At 45.6% G+C, this 16,702-nt stretch overlaps 2 protein-coding genes across 2 annotated transcripts; one reads left to right on the top strand and one right to left on the bottom strand.

Annotated features, from left to right (window-relative positions):
- The first annotated feature begins 2,944 nt into the window (after window positions 1-2,944).
- LOC142767671 (uncharacterized) lies at window positions 2,945-4,715 on the top strand. Its single transcript, XM_075869836.1, has 3 exons — window positions 2,945-3,288; window positions 3,348-3,966; window positions 4,404-4,715. Exons 1-2 carry the CDS (start codon window positions 3,092-3,094, stop codon window positions 3,511-3,513), a joined length of 363 nt encoding a protein of 120 aa, XP_075725951.1. The 5' UTR covers window positions 2,945-3,091; the 3' UTR covers window positions 3,514-3,966; window positions 4,404-4,715.
- Window positions 4,716-5,605: 890 nt separating this feature from the next.
- LOC142767670 (uncharacterized) lies at window positions 5,606-8,263 on the bottom strand. Its single transcript, XM_075869835.1, has 2 exons — window positions 6,531-8,263; window positions 5,606-6,104 (listed from the first exon to the last, which is right to left on the bottom strand). Exons 1-2 carry the CDS (start codon window positions 7,089-7,091, stop codon window positions 5,904-5,906), a joined length of 762 nt encoding a protein of 253 aa, XP_075725950.1. The 5' UTR covers window positions 7,092-8,263; the 3' UTR covers window positions 5,606-5,903.
- Between the last annotated feature and the right edge of the window lie 8,439 nt (window positions 8,264-16,702).

Below are 16,702 nucleotides of genomic sequence, written 5' to 3'. Positions count from 1 at the left end.
GGTTAGAATGGATGCTGCCGCGCGATGTGGTGACGCCTGATCATGGCGCCATCTTGCTGGTAATGCTGAAAACACAATTACTCCCCGTGATGCTCGTGAGCAGCGGTAAGTGATAGATAAAAGTACCTTGCCTCTCGTCTCACGTGTGACGTGACTTTAGGCGCTCATTCGCCTCCTCTGCACGCTCGAGGCACTCTAACGAGACACCTCCGGAACACCATTCACCAATTTTCTAGCGCAGAACATCAAATAAATGTTTTGTTCACTCACTCCACACGCAAGACTATCGCCTTTCGACGACATTTGCAGATTCAGGTAGATACGGGGCCAATTGTTTCTCTGGATTTTTTTCTTTCTCGCGTTTTCATATATATGTACATACGTATACATGTACGGTGCATGACGTCGACGCAGGCGCCAGCGGCAAAATCCAGCCGAGGGTGTCTAAATGATTACTATCGCAATAAAACGAGGAAGGGAGTGGTGCGAGGCCCTGCTCCCCATATTTTTTGAACCAGAGCCTCCGTCATGCTAACGCGGCCCTGATCCAGTCGATACATATGACGTTGCTTTGCCGCGTGCCAGACTTCATGGCCGCTTGGGTAGGCGAGTTTGAAATGCGTGTCGATACCGCTCCTACCTAGAAACGCATCTACCACACTATGGAGCTTCCATTGTAGTGTGGGCCCTTTGTCGTTTTTGTGCCCAGTGGGCAGGGGGGACCAGGACCATGAATGGCAGTGACGAGCAGAACGCAGGAGATGCAAATATTTTTTTCTGCTTTTCTACAATCGGAGAAGAAGCTTCTTTTTGCACTTAACCCGACTTCGTAATTCATGCTTGGTGGAAACCGGCGAACAGCTGGCAGCTTTTGCTGACAGTCGCATGAATCCTTTCCAATTGGGCGTGGCATTGGTGTTAGTGTTTGTGAATCTTCGGTGTTTTTGCAGAGTCGCGTTAGAGAACGGCCATGCATTGTTACGACTTCGTGCATTGTCATAGCTCCGTTTGTTTTCGTAACGATGTTTAGGTTAGGGCGTTGCATTTCCTGATAACAGCGCTGGGTTTTGACTGAAATGCACTAGAGGATCTCCTACCGAACCGGAAACACTGAAGGAACCAGAAACACTGAAATAAAAAAGAGAAAATATACTTGTAACGTGCTTACAACAAACTAGTTTAGGTTAATAATTACCAACGACTGACCATTGCGGTATATTGAACCTACGCGAAAACTTGCATGTATACTGTTGGTTGAGGAAAAACTTCTAGAGAAGGTAAACTGGTTTGCGCAAATGAAGACAAGGACACAGAAAATATGGGACTGGGACAAGCGCAAACTATCAACAGGGTTTTATTATTCGTCACTCTTCAAATACATATATTCAAAAAATGGTGACTAGTAATAAATTGCAATTGAAAGCTTGTGCTTTTCCATGCCCCATTTTCGTTCTGTGTTTTTGTCATTATTTGTGCTCACCAGTTGACCTTGAAATATGACCCAACTCGCCCAGTTGCAAGTTTTACCAAACTTCTAGAATAGCGCTCAAAATATCGTATCAACTTACCACACTGTTATACACGTCATGCAACTCTTGCGACACTGTACGTTGCATTTTATTATTCCAACTCCGTACAGCATGGTGTCTGCGTCATTGTCACAGCAAAGATTGACACGGCATACCGGAGCACTCGCGCGCGAACTCCTTCGTTTCGAGATGGAGAGGGGGCGGAGTAGAACGAAGACCACACAAGCATCCTGCTTGGAGTTGCCCTGACGATTTGAAACTATTTGAAGATGTTGTGCCACTCACGACCTCCAACGCCAGCGTAGCTCTCGCCGACTGGTTCGCCCTGCCGCGACCTTCTGAAGCCATGCAGCTTTCGCACTGTGGCGCCCCGTCTTCGGACTCCTTCGATCGGCTCGCGACTTTCTTATATTCTTCTTTTTCTGTCACTTGCTTTCCTGCTTCTTTATCTCGACTTTAAATTATTCTCCTCATCCCCCCCTTCCTACAAGGCACTGAGCCGTATCACCTTTGAAGCCTACAGAATTTAGGTGCCTTTTATCTTTCTTAGGACCTTCGACGCAAAAATTTTCGTCTGTCTGTCTGTCTGTCTGTCTGTTACATATGTTGGTTTGTCTACTCTTACCGGCATCGGGTACTTGAAACGGCCGACCCCATCCCCAGCGACCACCAATGTTGCTCAAGGTTGAGCGTCCTTGCTTGTGCAATTGTCAATTAAAAAGCAATTATTGCGCATGTCTCGGGCACCATCACAACACGCGTATATTTGGCATATGCATATTTTACTAGAAAACGCTTACTTAAGTTATTTGAAGGACCGTAGCACTTATTACGCTGCGCATATTATGCAACGCTTGCACGGACCGGGAAGTGTTTCCAACGCTCTGCTAAGACGAGATGGTGGTGGCACCTACCCGTCGCCTCACCTTCTACACCTTATCACCTTTGACACAGGCCAGCACGGCCACGCGCTTCGTTTTCCAAAAGAAACTGCCAGATGGAGCTCATAGCTCACGTGTGACGTAACTTGTGGTGCAATTATATACAAATTCCAAATCCGGACGGAGGCGGTCTGTCGGTGACGTCAAAAAATGGGCGGTCCGCAGCGGTCGCGAGGACGAAGGGAAGTGAACAGCCAATGAGCGAAATGAAGCCTCGCGTCATCATTTTGACGTGGACTTGGGGACCGTATAGCAAAGTGAAAAGTGTTTGTAACGTGTTGAAAAATGTTTAACTACTATTGATCATTATCAGATTGTGTTGGCACAAGTTTTCAAAAGTTTATTAAGGAATACGGCACAATATAAACGTATTTTTCTCGTTATTGTTTTGAAATAAAGCTGAATTTAGCGGGACGGTACGTGGTGGCGCTAAGTACAACTCCGTTTCAAGCAGTTACTGTTTTCATATCTCCCCCACTATACAAACCTAAACGGCGCAACTTTCGAAGTTGTTGGCTCAGTCGAGCGCAATCGTGGCAGAGGTCAACTGTACCAGTAGTCAACAGCAGCAGCGGCTCATCGGCGTTATCCGAGGCTCAGCGCGCGCTGGTTCTCGCCTTTATGGACGAACATCCCCAGCTCGTGGCGAATGCCATCGAGCTGCGGCACGGCGTCACCATCACCGACCGGTGGCGGCTGTGGCAAGAGCTCAGCGACACGCTGAACCATGAAGTGCCTGCGCAGGAATGGCAGGCTTGGTGGCGCAGGCCGGTGCACGAGGCCCGCCGTGACACCGCCGCCATCAGAGACGCACAAACGTGAGTGACCGTCGAATGGCACGGGCAATTTGTTCTGTGACATTAGTGTATATTTTCAGGGGCACTGGAGGAGGTTGGCTGCCTGGCTTCCGCGGCCGGGTTCTACAGTTGACTGGGATGACACGCTTCAGTGGTGTTTTTGGTCTCACCTATCAACAGGTAAGCACTCTGCCGCCGCAGTATCACGGGTTCCTGAGCGGTGCCATGACAGAGTTTGATATCTGAAGGGGTGCCTTTAGCGGAACCTTGTTAAACGGGAATAAAGCGCACGAGAAAGTAATCAAAAGTGGGTAGGTTTAACTAAAATCTCGGTTTGCAGCCCTTGCAGTACAAGGGGTATTAATTTATCATAAAACACGCAATGACTGCGGGCAAGTGCATGCGCTAAAATGGTAATACATGACATCAATGACCACTGAATAGCTGCAGAACATTTCCGCAGATGTTTAGTACTTAAGGTTGCAAAATAGCCAGAGTAACGAATACCCACTTTCTGAAAGATCATGCTTACTACACTTTCCAGCAGGCGAATGTTCCCACTGCTGCAGTGGAAATGGATGTGGAGGCCACTGAAGCGGCTGTAGATGGCAGTGACGCAGTAACACGCAAGCATCTGAGAACTTAGTGCTTTATTGAGTGCAGGACTGGAACCTTGAGCAGGGCGACAAGGTGCTCAAGGTGAGTAGACCCTTTGTTTACATTTTACATAAGGGGCATAAGCATTCTACATGTTCTATTATGATGACTGAAACCAACTTGGGCTGTAAACAAGAGCCATGCATTGTATTGAGGGCATGGTATCGGGTATCTGCAATGATAAACTGCCGGGCAAAAGGTTGGTTAGCCCTGGGGCTCTTTCATGGTGAGAGATGCATTTGAGGACATTAATAAAGAGCAGTTTCAACAAATGTTCGTAGGTCCGCACGAGGAGGGCATAGCTTGTACACAAAGCTTCCCACTTTCAAAGGATGCCATCAGGCCAGTTGATCTTCAACTGAGGGGAAATCGCTGTGCCCGTTGCAATTCTTGGCAGCAGGAGCAGCTTCCAGCCACGAGATGGTTAAGGGTTTACCGGCAGCTCACTTAAACATTTACACCATGACGATTCATCGCAGGTGCTGTGGGAGATGAAAAATCAACCACCCGCATCGCTTCTGCAGCAGGGCGTGTGGCAGCGGCACAGGAGAAGGCGGCAGTGGTGCAGGAGGGCACTGGCCTTGGCTGAGGGCTTTCTGCGAGAAAGGGATACGTAGTTTAGTTTAATTTTTCGTCATGTGTTCAATGTTTTTTCTTGTCATCATTCATTAATGATTTGTCGGTTTCAATGTGTTTAGGTGCTGCTGTTCATGTTCAATTTTATACGCTTCGGGAGACATATACATAGTTTAGTTTGTTTTTCGCCATGTTTTCAACTTTTTATCATTCATAATTGGTTTAGTATTTTTGATATGTTTACGTGTTGCTGTTCATGTTCTATTTTATTCGTTTTTTGTTTGCATTTAGTACATATTACTAGATTTAGGTTAGCATTTACTTTGTACAAGGAGTGCAGCATTTTTTATGTTCGATATATGCATTTCTCAATGTATGTTCGAGCTGTTCTAGTGGCAGTGTCTTTTACCCACATTTCAAAGATGTCTAGTCATTCACACGGAGACCACAAGTGTATAGTTGACATTTACTGTTAATGTTTTTGTGATATTTGTATTGTCCCAATGTGTTTTCTAGCTCACTGTGATTTTTATTCAGCATTACCACATAGTGTAGTAATGTGATATCTTTTTGCATCACACTGTTTTGCAGTTCACTGTGATATTTTCATTTCAGCACATTGAGGCTAAGATGCAACAACTACATTCTGAATCTTGTTTGGGAGCGCTAAGCTAGTAAGTGGTCATCTCGCACAGTTTCACAAAGAAAAATGGTCATCACAGCAACATGCCAGCGATTGATTTCATCTAGTTTTCATTGTAAACGACTCTTTGCGGGAATAAATTTCGAACGTGGTATGGTTTGGGAGCCGCGAGATGGCTGAGCGAATTATTCATGCTGTATGTTATCAAAACAACTCGCCTGTTGTTTGCCGTCTTGATTTGCGTATTTTTTAGCATTGCAGCATGACTGCAGTCGTGAATTCAAATTAAATGTTATTTTAACATTCACACAGTGTTTAGGACAATGAGCAAAAAAACAGCACAACTTGACGAGCACAATTGCTCGTCAAGCCTGGCATGCACAATTGAATGCTTGTAGTCAGTCACTATGAGAAGATATGGACTTATGTATCTTGTGTTCATACAACATGTTACCAATGGAATCTCAATTTTTATGCGTTCTGGTGAAAAGAATTTTGAGACGTTGCTGCATTGTTCGCACAATTTTGTGATAGCAACATTCAGCACAGAGTGCCGCTCATATATGCTTGCTCCAATCTAGTCTGTTGTGACTGTGATCGCTAATATGGAAAAGGGTGTTTCTGTTGCATATTTCATGTGCCATTTAAAGAAAATGCAGCATTTTGACATTGCCACCTTGCTTCATATTGAAGCACAAGTAAGTACTTTGTGTATTCAAATGTGGCAAACACAGCCCTTTCATGTCTAGATGCACTAGAATCAGTGTAAATAAATTATGTGTGGGATATGAAAACATGAAAACTCACCGTTCCGGTGTACTTCAAAAAAGGTCCAAGACAGCGCTGCTGCCGTCTCTGAGCAGCACGTTGCGTGGTGTGAGCATATGGCTCCCTCTTGGCTCTCCATCGTCATCCTCAGCTGGTGGCATGTCCACGACATACTCGTCCAAGGTCCAGTCGCCTGCATGCAAAGCAATGTTGTGGAGAGCAAAGCAAGCATAGATGATTTGCGCTGCCCGATCGGGGTTGTAGAGCATCGTTCGAAAGCGGTGCAAGCAGCGGAACTTGCTTTTCAACACGGCGATACACCTTTACACAACATTGTGCATGAATGCGTGCTCCTTGTTGTATCGGCCTTCGGAAGTGATGCACGGTTGACTGCCAAGGACTGGAATTAGGAGCCATGGTTTGAGGGGATAGCCTGCGTCTCCTGCAATGTAAGCATAAAAGCTGAGTGCTCTGCCCAGATAGTACACATTAATACTTACCAAGCAGATATTCGCTAGGCTGCAGATGTGCAGCTAGGCGTGCACGCAGCGGGTTGTGTTCCCACACCTAGGAGTCTTGGCACGAATCTGGGAATCATGGGTCTCCTAACAGTACTTACGATCATGACGTTCAGGACATAATAGCCCCTTCTGGACATGAAGCTCGCCGTGTCGGCCAGTCTGAATCCCTCTGGCTTGCGAATGGTGACCAACGTGCCATCGGCACACGCCAGCACCCCTGGGATGCAACCGCGTAGCACGAACTTTACCTTTGCCTCATCCTTAGCAGCTGTTGTCAGTAGGAAGTCCGCCACCCTTTTTCTAGCAGCCACGGTAATGATCGCCTCCGTCACCTCGTGGATTGTGTTGTTCACCGCCGGCTGAGACATGCCGATGTGTTCCTCGCGACCAATGCTCAGCTGGAAGCTATCGGTGGTGAAAAATCGCCGCGCGCACAACACCTTTCTCTCTGTGGAAAGGCCACTGGCTCGCTGGCATCCGATGATAGGGTCAAGTTCGCCGCACAAGCTACGCACTGTTCGTTTGGACAGACGAAAAAATTGCCGGAACTCTTCTTCGCTGAACTCTTCAAATGCATCTTTTACCTCGCGTCGTCGCCTCTGCTCGGTTAAAGCTACCGCACAGGCAAGGCGAAGTACCGTGTCAGTGGGAAACGCCATGTTGTAAGTGCCCCTGTGCCAAAAAGTCGCGCATTTTTTTCCATTTCAATCCAATCCAGGCCACCTTGCAGCCATTTCAATCCATCCGGTTGCTTTCGGACAGTCTCTCCGACCGTTCCTTCGCCTTTCTCCGAAAACCGAAAAAAAAGAGTCACGTGACACCCCAGTCCACGTCACTCACAACGTCACAGCATTCGTCACAGCTTGTATAGGCCAATCGCGTGCGACTCAATGGAAGAGACCGCCTTTGTCCGGATTTGGAACTTTTACATAATTGCGCCATTGATGCACTCGTTCACCTCCACTGCCCGCTCGAGGCACTCTAGCGCAGCGCCCCCTGAATACCATTCACCAATTTTCAATTAAACATCAATTAAATGTTTTGTTCACTCTCTCCACACGCAAGACCATCGTCTTTCGACGACATTTGCAGATTACATGCAGACACGGGGCCAATTTTTTTTCTCTTCATTTTAATGACTCGCACTCCCTCAACCTGCCTTTTTCTTGCAAAGCAGCTTATAGCGGTGATCAATCCGGTGGTGTGCGGCATGACCACTTTTACTGTGCATGCGGAACAGCTAACCCAGGCCCTGCCAGCACGCATTCCAGCCTGTGTAAGGAGCTGGGTAAAGTGCCATGGCCTGTCCCCCTTATACTCTCTCGGTAATCACGTGATGGCGTCGGGGAACGAGATTCAGCGGACGCTCGAGGAACCCACGTGCTCCCGCATAGCGTGGCGATGAACTCGCGCGGCTTTCTGCAACAAGAGTTCGGGAGGAGTAACAGCACCAGAAACTCTACATTCAATTGATCGTGTTCCTTACTTGCAAGGATGCGTTAACAGCAGGCAAGATGCCCGTGGTCAATTAAACTTCAATTCGACTCATGTGCTGTTTCGCATGGTTCCCTTTAGTAGGAGATAGATAAATGAATGCGAAACCTATTTGTAAGTCTTGAGGCGCGAGTCTGAACGCTCAGCGGGCCGCTCCTACGTTAGAGCAGTCAGGCCAAGCCCGACTGCATCGTGGCCCTCTGCAAGGCCCACGGTACATCTAACAGATGGTGGACAGCCGACATATGGTGTATTTTTATCTGCGAATGGCACAGCGACTGTGGAGTGCCTCTAAAAATATTAAAATATTAATTGCTGGCAGCGTGCCGGAACCCTTTCATCCTCCTCGCACCTATATATACAGCTGAAATATGTTGTCCCTACCATCTCACCTAAGATGCTAAGACCCTGGCATGCCAGCCTTTTGGACATGCCGGCGCGGTGAGTGCTTCAAGCACTTTCCAAGACCTGGCACGAGCTGCTAAAGTGGCGGCTGCTTTCTAGCGAGGAAAATAATTGCCACTAAAAGATGGGTAGTGTCATAAAAAGGCGGGGCTGAAACTGTGTGATTAAAACGTCACGCTAATTGCAAGCCCGTGATTAAAAGGGTAAGCTTTCGCTCTCCCTCCATCTGTCCATAAGAAGTCACTCATAAAAAGGTGGCTCACCAGCTAACCGCTTCACAGAGCCACCTTCAATTATGGCACTCCCTGTTGAACAGAAGTTGCGGGTTTGAGTCCGTGTGATAGTTTTGGACAGGGGTCGCTACGGGGAAGCTCTATTCTCCAAATGTTTACGGGATGACGGTGTTCTTTCAAGAGATTTACTCACTTTTGATCGGTTAGTTTTAACCAGACCATTTCACAGAGCATGTGCGGCAAAACTCCGAGGATTTGGAGGCGACTGCTCGTTCAGAAAACGAAACGTGTGAGCCCCGAACGTTATCACTGATCTCTTTCTGTGAGAGGCGTAAGCTGTGGTGGCCTCTTCACAAGAGCCACGTGCTTTCAAAGCACATCCTCGTGCGAAGTGCTAGGAGGGATGCGCCTGCTCGTGGATGCTTGTAAGTAGCCGCAGAAACAAAGTTTGTGCGTTCTTCATGAAGGCCACATAGACTATACAAGAAAGGAAGCTTTTGAGGTGTTACGGAGAGATGGGAGGAGGTAGAATTGAAGCTTTCTAAAACGTGATTGGTTTGGAGGGCGAAAAAATGAAGGAGGGCTCGGGGAGGAGGGCTGAGGTGGATTTCAATAGTGTTCAGGAGCGGGAGGGGGGGGGGGTGTTGAGCAAGCTTACGGTTGGGCACGGTCAACTTTAATGCTAATAGAGTTCATGCATTAATAATGCGAAAAGGAAAATAAACGCAAAACTCGGGAATGCACGATGACCATCAGGCGTATGTTATAATTCATTTGCACCATGAGTCTTTGAAGACGAGCTGCGGTGCTGAAGATAGTTTTGCGCACAGCGTGGGCGCCCCCCAGCAACTATCCCAGCTACCTTCAAATTCTGGTGTGGTCGCTAATAGGAAGTTGTAGTAAGGAGAGAAAAAAAGACAGGCTAGCCACCCTTTGACTTTATATGATGGGAATGCTGAGCACGCCCGATGGTCTAGTGCGCTATTAATTGAACTGCTTTGTGTCCGAAAATATTTTTATGTTACGTGCTTGTTATTGTTTATTGCACCCCGCTCTTCTGATCTTATCAGGAGCCGTCCAGCACAGTAAGCATGTGCAGAAAATTCAGTATGAAGGCATAGCATGGCGGAGCTTTGCATTCTCTTCTACCTGCATTTATACACAAAGATCGAGCAACAAACCACAACATTACCTTTGCGTGTCTTTATTTCAGTTATGCATCATCAGATGAGGCGTTTTCTTTTGAAAATCAAATGCCGTCAGAGTAGAAAAAAGAAAAACGCATTTTTTGTGCTGACGATGTAGTCATGCCTGCGCAAAAAACTTATTGCCAGTATGTTTCTCCCCCTAAATATTAAATGTCAATATTGTGGCTAAGATATACATAGTCATATTTTGTGAGTATTTTGAAGTCAAGTTTTATTTGGCTTAATTGAATCGGAACAATTCTTTTGGGCATGAATTAGCTCGCGAAATAAAAAGGGCAATATGACTTCCCACAGCACTTTACGCCTTATTTACAGGCATGGGAACCAGCTGCGTGCACAGAAACAGAGAAACAACTTTATTTCTGCTGCGTGCAGTGCTCACCAAGAGGTGACCCCGGATGACCAAAACACACCGTCCTCCTTAATTGCAGCATGCAGAGCTTAATTAAGACACCAGGAGGGCAACTGGGCAGCCCATTGTGGCATCTTCACGAGCGGGGAGACGCACTTCAATTAACGCCTCTGGTGAAGCTCAAAGGCGGCTTCTTGAACGGCACAATGGATGAGGTTCGCATGGCTGTTTGGGCACGCGTGCACGTGCCTATTTATTTTTTTGTGCAGTCTTGCAAACAACCCTCTACCTCTTCACTCTATGATGCTATCCTTCCCCACAGCCTCACCTTCAGGACTGTTGCTATCGGCATCTTCGTCGCACCTTCACCGTCCTCACCATCGTTTCACTAATTTTCTCTACTACGCCTTTTTTGAATGGTTCGTTTCATGTGTTCTTTAAAGATAGAAGAAAGAGATTGAAACAGTGTAAAACTGATGCACACAAAGAAAAAAATAATTGAAAGAAACATTTGAAGAAATGACAATTAAGATAGCATGCGCTATGGCTGTGTGTCTACGCGAAACTTCACGTACTGAGAGCAGCTTTTAGGCACCTTCTCACTGATTCCATGTTTTCATTGTGTTACTTTGAGTCAGCACGTCGCTATGGTGACGCAACCGTTCACTCAGCACTCACTTGATGTTAGTTCTTTTAAAAAGGGGATAAAATAGATGGGAGGTTTGGCATTTTGACCACTGTTCATCTCGAAGGTGAAGAAAGTTTGCATGGACCTAAAAACCAAAGTTACGTCCACTTATTTATCTGATGTATAGGCAAACAAAAATAAAACTCCATTGACAAATTACATACTTCTCTCTTGGTCATTTTACTAAGAAATCTCACAAACAGATGCTTATGTTGTGTCGGGGTTGTGCTTAACCCAGGTGGTGGGGTTCTGCTTAACCCATCTGTAGCCACCATCTGGGCGCAACAATACTGCGTCCCATATCACACAATGCGCACATGTTGTGGCCACCGAATCAATAATGTGGCTGCAACACACTTGCTGTAGAATTGTACCAGCCTGAAATAAAGCTGTCTTCTACACCTCTTTGCGACATGCCTGAAGCTTGGGGGACCAACTTGATAAGGCAGATACTTTGATATCGTGATCACTATCGTATCAGTGATCACGATATTATTCAAGCAAATATATTGCTGCCATTCTCACGCATGCGTAAGCAGCTTAAAACTATACGGGATTACAGAAAGGCTGACTTTGACTCAATTAACAAGGATTTGGGCACATTCCTAGATGAGTTCTTACCCAACTACCCTGAAAGATCGGTGCAGAGCAACTGGGACTTATTTAAAGCTAAAGTTTCAGAGCTAACCGTTAAACATATCCCTATAAAACAAGTTCTTTCCAATACACGTGCTCCATGGTACAACAGATACATAAACCGCCTTTCAAACCGTAAGAAAAGGTTTTATCGTGCTGCTGTCAAATCCCCGTCTGATAAACGTTGGTCTACTTACAAATCTGCTGCCACAACCTATTTATCTGAAGTGAAACGAGCTAAGTCTTCCTTTTTTAGTCACACTCTACCGGTTATGCTGAAAAATAACCCTAGACAGTTTTGGAATTTCATGCGTGGCAGCGAGCGCCGCGCTATAGCCTTGCTGACAGCTGAAGGGCATCCCGTGCCCGACGTAGAATGCGCATCTGTACTAAATGACACATTCATAAAAGCTTTCTCTCACCAGGCGACCATCAACAACCAAATCTCCTTGCCGTCACCCCATTACCTACCTATGGACGCTATCTTCGTTACCTCGGAAGGTATTCGTGCGGTCATTAAGAAACTTAAAAACTCATCATCATGTGGAGTTGATGGTATCAATGCTAAATTCCTGAAGAACACTGTTGAATACTCCTCTATTATCCTGTCATGCATTTTTTCACAGTCCCTGCAGCATTCTAGCCTTCCGGAAGACTGGCTGGTCGGTAAGATAGTGCCAGTTCACAAATCAGGGCTAACACACAATCCATCAAACTTCCGTCCAATTTCACTGACATCTGTCCCGTGCAAAATACTTGAGCATATCATTTTCACCCACCTTGTTAACTTTCTCGAGTCTAACCAGTTTTTCACACCCTCGCAACACGGTTTCCGCAAGAATTTTTCTTGCGAAACGCAGCTCTTAGTCTTTACAAACGACCTGCATGTCCTACTCGATTCTGGATTCACCATTGACTGTATTTTTTTAGATTATTCTAAGGCATTCGATAAGGTCAGTCATCAGTTACTACTTCTTAAGATGAAACACTTAAACCTAGACCCTAACGTGTTTAACTGGATTCGAGCCTTTCTTTCCAACCGAACACAGTTTGTTTCTGCTAACAATATTGATTCCCCCGTCCAGCCGGTGCTCTCGGGTGTTCCCCAAGGCTCTGTGTTGGGACACTTACTGTTCTTAATTTTCATGAACGACCTGCCAACTAATGTCTCATCAAAGGTATGCCTATTCGCAGATGACTGTGTAATTTATCGGAAAATAACTAACCAAAATGATGTTACCTCGCTCCAGACGGATTTAAATAACATATTTACCTGGTGTCAATTATGTAACATGGAACTAAACATTTCAAAATGCAAAGCAATGCGTGTGTGCCGCACCTCACTTGCGTATCCAGATTATCATCTCAATGATACCCACCTCGAGTCTGTTTCATTTTACAAATACCTAGGTGTTCATATTTCCAGTAACCTGTTATGGAACCACCATGTGGAGCACATCATCGCCAAGGCTAACCGTTCTCTCGGGTATTTTCGCAGGAACTTCTACATGGCGCCCTCATCCCTTAAGAAACTTCTTTACACTACTTATATTCGTCCATCACTTGAATACGCATCATCCGTCTGGGATCCTGGTGGCACTACACTTACACATGAATTAGAAGCAGTCCAGAATCGTTCAGTTCGCTTCATTTCAGCCAATTATAACCGCACGGCCAGTGTTACCTTAATGAAGTCCCAGCTCAACCTTCCTGAACTCGCCATTCGGCGTAAAATAGCCCGACTCAGTCTCCTTCATAAACTTTATCATAGCAAAAATCTTCGTGAACAGTTTATTAAACCCCCCTCATTCATATCACCCAGATTGGACCATCTGCAAAAAGTTCATGTTCCCCGCTGCAGAACCGTAACCTATTCGCATGCCTTCATTCCAAGAACCACATCCGAATGGAATCTACTACCACAATCAGCTACGGCTATTACCGATACATCACGTTTTAGGGCCTTTTTGCAAAACATGTTTTGCGATGTTTGATTTTGCTTCGTGTTATATATGTCGTGCTTTTTTTTTTTTTCAAAATCGTTGTCATGTATTCCCGCTGCTACATTTACTTCTTTGTTACTGTGTGTTTTTGCCAACCGCTTTGTATTTTCCCTTCTTTTCCTTTACGTTTTGCCGTTTTGCCGTTTTTTTTTTTAACAAAATCGTTGTAATGTATTACCGCTACTACATTTAATTCTTTGTTACTGTGTGTTTTTGCCAATCGCTTTGTATTTTCCCTTCTTTTCCTTTACGTTTTGCCGTTTGCTGTATTATTTTGTATTGCCACTCCCCTCTGTAATGCCTTCGGGCCCTGAGGGTACCATAAATAAATAAATAAATAAATTTGGTGATTGAAAATCAACACATTTGCACAGCGCAAGACTACGAGTACTTTAGACGTAACTACAGAAGAAAAGACAAGGACATAAAGTTGTCAGTTGAAGTGAGCGCTCTTTCTGTCCTTGTATATTCTGCTATAGTTACGTCGTAACTACTCGTAGTCTTGCGCCGTGCAAATATGCTGGAGCAACTGACGACTTTGATCTCTGTATTGATGGACCTTTGCACTGTTGAATTTTATTGATTCGACACAAAGCGAATTCGCATGTGTATTTTTTCAATATGTATATTCCTATGCCTAAAGGCAGGCGTTAAAATTTTTTATTGAACATTCATTGTGACCTCAGTGTATCCGGCAGGTGTTTTAAGGCACGAAGCGTATAGCTAATGCTCACGTGCCCAGTCTTCACGTGTAAATTACAGCAACTTATGAACCAATTTTTCTTTCATTTTTATTCATTTCGTATAGTTGATACTGCTTATAGCTTAAGTCACATCACTGCCTAACTTGTTTTAGTGGCTAGACTGCCATTTTAAGAATTATCAGTTATACAACAGAAATCAGCAAGCTCAGTGTATGCCACCACATGTAGGCAGCGCGTCATGCCATCTGTTGCAAGTGCAGTGAAGCAACACTCTGAACTGCGGTGCTTGCAGACGCTCCGCAAATCAAGCACTAGACACCACCACCCGAGTCAGGCTGAAGGTGTGTTTAGGGCTTTCCCTCTCCTGAAAATTCGTGCTTCTTGATTGTCAAACGTCGAGAAGACTTTCATTGACATTCAAAAATGTCTACAGCACGTGCATTTTAAACTATGGAACCGAACTTAAGAGATACATACTATCGCGATGGAAATAAATGTGAACTGTGGTGAGCGACGTTTTCGAGTTAATCCAATTGCAACGTGTTTGACTGAAAGTCGTGCTTTCAGCACACTTTGTGCCTAGCGACCGTCAAGGCACGCGTTTTCAGCACGACGGCAGGATAGGGCGAGTGGCAGACTGGAGAGTTGGGGGGGGGGGGGTACTTTGCAGGAAAGAAGAAAGAGTTATGAACTGTAAATAATTTGCGGAGCTGATTTGCAAATTATCTTGATTTTCAGCGAGCGTGTCACAAAGTTGCAATAAAACATGCGTTACACGCGATAACGCAATTTTCGGTAAACACTTGCATGTCAGCCCTCAGATAGAAAGTGTTAAGGGTGGGTAGTAAGGAGGGATTCATCGTCACGCCGGGGCCACATACTATTGCCCGGCGGGCTTTAGGTTGCTGACCCACCAAATGAGCAATAACGACGCACTCCTATTGCCAGGGATAAGAAACCAATGTGGCTAGCCGCACTCACGGCATTACGTGGCTTACCGAACCTCCAACCAACGGCTTTGCTAGATATCCTTTCGTATTAGTCTTGCAAGAGGAAGCTTACAGAAAATGGCACTGCTGTGACGCTGCTTCCAAAACCCTCTTTGTCTTCGCATCCCGCACTGAATGATTGAGGGTCCTTGTTCAGAATGGAGTGGAGTAAATTCATGCCGTAAGGGTTGGCATCCCTGAGCTTATGCACTTCTCTCATGCAAAGTTCCGGATCAGCTAACTTCTACAAAACTTGTATTAACTTGTACAAGAGTGGACTCAGGAATTACCCGTTGATGGGGCACTTGTAAATTCACAACAAAGGGCTGGCCGACGCTCGCTACGTATGCTTGCACATTTCAGGGGAGTTGGTCATTCTTTACTGATGTAGGGGAAGCTCCAGTTGACTGAAATAGGCAGCTACCATGCTCGCCCAAGACAATAGCATATGATGTGTCTGTTAGCCCGGGTATTATTAACTTCGAGGATAACATTAGGTAATATAGTAGATAAAACTGTTCGTCGCTGCCTATTCTTAAGAGTTGGAGGATTGGTGGTTGCGCTCTCAGTCTGATATACTATTTTGGACGAATCTTATTTTTACTTTGAGATAGGGAGAAGTAATGCAGTTTATTGTTATACTTTTAGGGTATGAGGAGTAGCCACAAATGAAGTCACGTCAAAGAGAAATATAGGGAAGTATATTTGGACCATTAAGGTTCTAAGCGCGAAGTTTGAACTGTGGCTCACAGAGTGGTTTCACGTGGCCCACGACACGCTATGAGAATGCCGCCTCCATTGTCACTTCATTTAAGGAGGACGCCATGACTGTTTTGACCTGAAGTGAAGTTGTCACCTGCAATTTTTGAAATGCAACCTTATGACAAGCGTGCAGGAAAAACACCTTTTTTTCAGGACCACCGCGCACTTCATGAACTCCTTTCAAAACTCATCGAGCGCCTAAAGTGACAACAGTGCTGAACTCTGGCGACTGACTTGGAAACTCTTCCTGGAACTATCACGTCAGCTCTGTGGAGCGCCTTCATCGAATTCTGCGTTCTCGCGTGCCGGTTCACCATCTTAGGCTGTTTGGGCTGCCGCTTCTCCATGGTGTCCCGGACGATATTTGCTTGTAAATTGACGCCAATAATTCTCTCGGCACCCTCCTTCCCGGCCGGAAAATCAGAAATGGCTAATTGCTATAGACCACCTACGCAATTCCAAGAAAGCATGGTATGTCTAGGAGGCCTTCAGGCAGACATCTTGGCACAAACAGTGTGCCAATTTCACAAATCATTTCGTGCTCTTTTACATACCTGTCACTTTATCTTCTAGAAAGTCTTCTTTACCACGGATTAGGGCATCTCCTTAATGGTGCTGTTCGAACGTCCACCAACCTGCCCTCCCTCGGAGACAGAGCTCACGAGGCCTCGCACACCCATGATACCGATGTGCCCCCTGTTTCTCCACGGACAGCTTCCTAGCGTGCCCTGTGGCAATCATCAACAAAATCTGAAGGGTGTGCTTCTCCATGCTTCTCAGAATACGATTCGATTGC

This window comes from Rhipicephalus microplus, chromosome 7 (genome assembly GCF_043290135.1).
Source record: "Rhipicephalus microplus isolate Deutch F79 chromosome 7, USDA_Rmic, whole genome shotgun sequence".
NCBI classification, from domain to species: domain Eukaryota; kingdom Metazoa; phylum Arthropoda; class Arachnida; order Ixodida; family Ixodidae; genus Rhipicephalus; species Rhipicephalus microplus.
The sequence above is the reverse complement of the archived record's forward strand: the minus strand, read 5'-3'. Positions and strand labels throughout refer to the sequence as shown.

Excerpts from the sequence above, each read along its gene's own strand:
- LOC142767671 (XM_075869836.1), top strand. The coding sequence starts at position 3,092 with ATGGACGAACATCCCCAGCTCGTGGCGAATGCCATCGAGCTGCGGCAC. Across the intron at positions 3,289-3,347 it reads GCCATCAGAGACGCACAAAC|GGGCACTGGAGGAGGTTGGC; the intron begins GTGAGTGACCGT and ends GTATATTTTCAG.
- LOC142767670 (XM_075869835.1), bottom strand. The coding sequence starts at position 7,091 with ATGGCGTTTCCCACTGACACGGTACTTCGCCTTGCCTGTGCGGTAGCT. Across the intron at positions 6,105-6,530 it reads ATGTCCTGAACGTCATGATC|GCGACTGGACCTTGGACGAG; the intron begins GTAAGTACTGTT and ends CTTTGCATGCAG.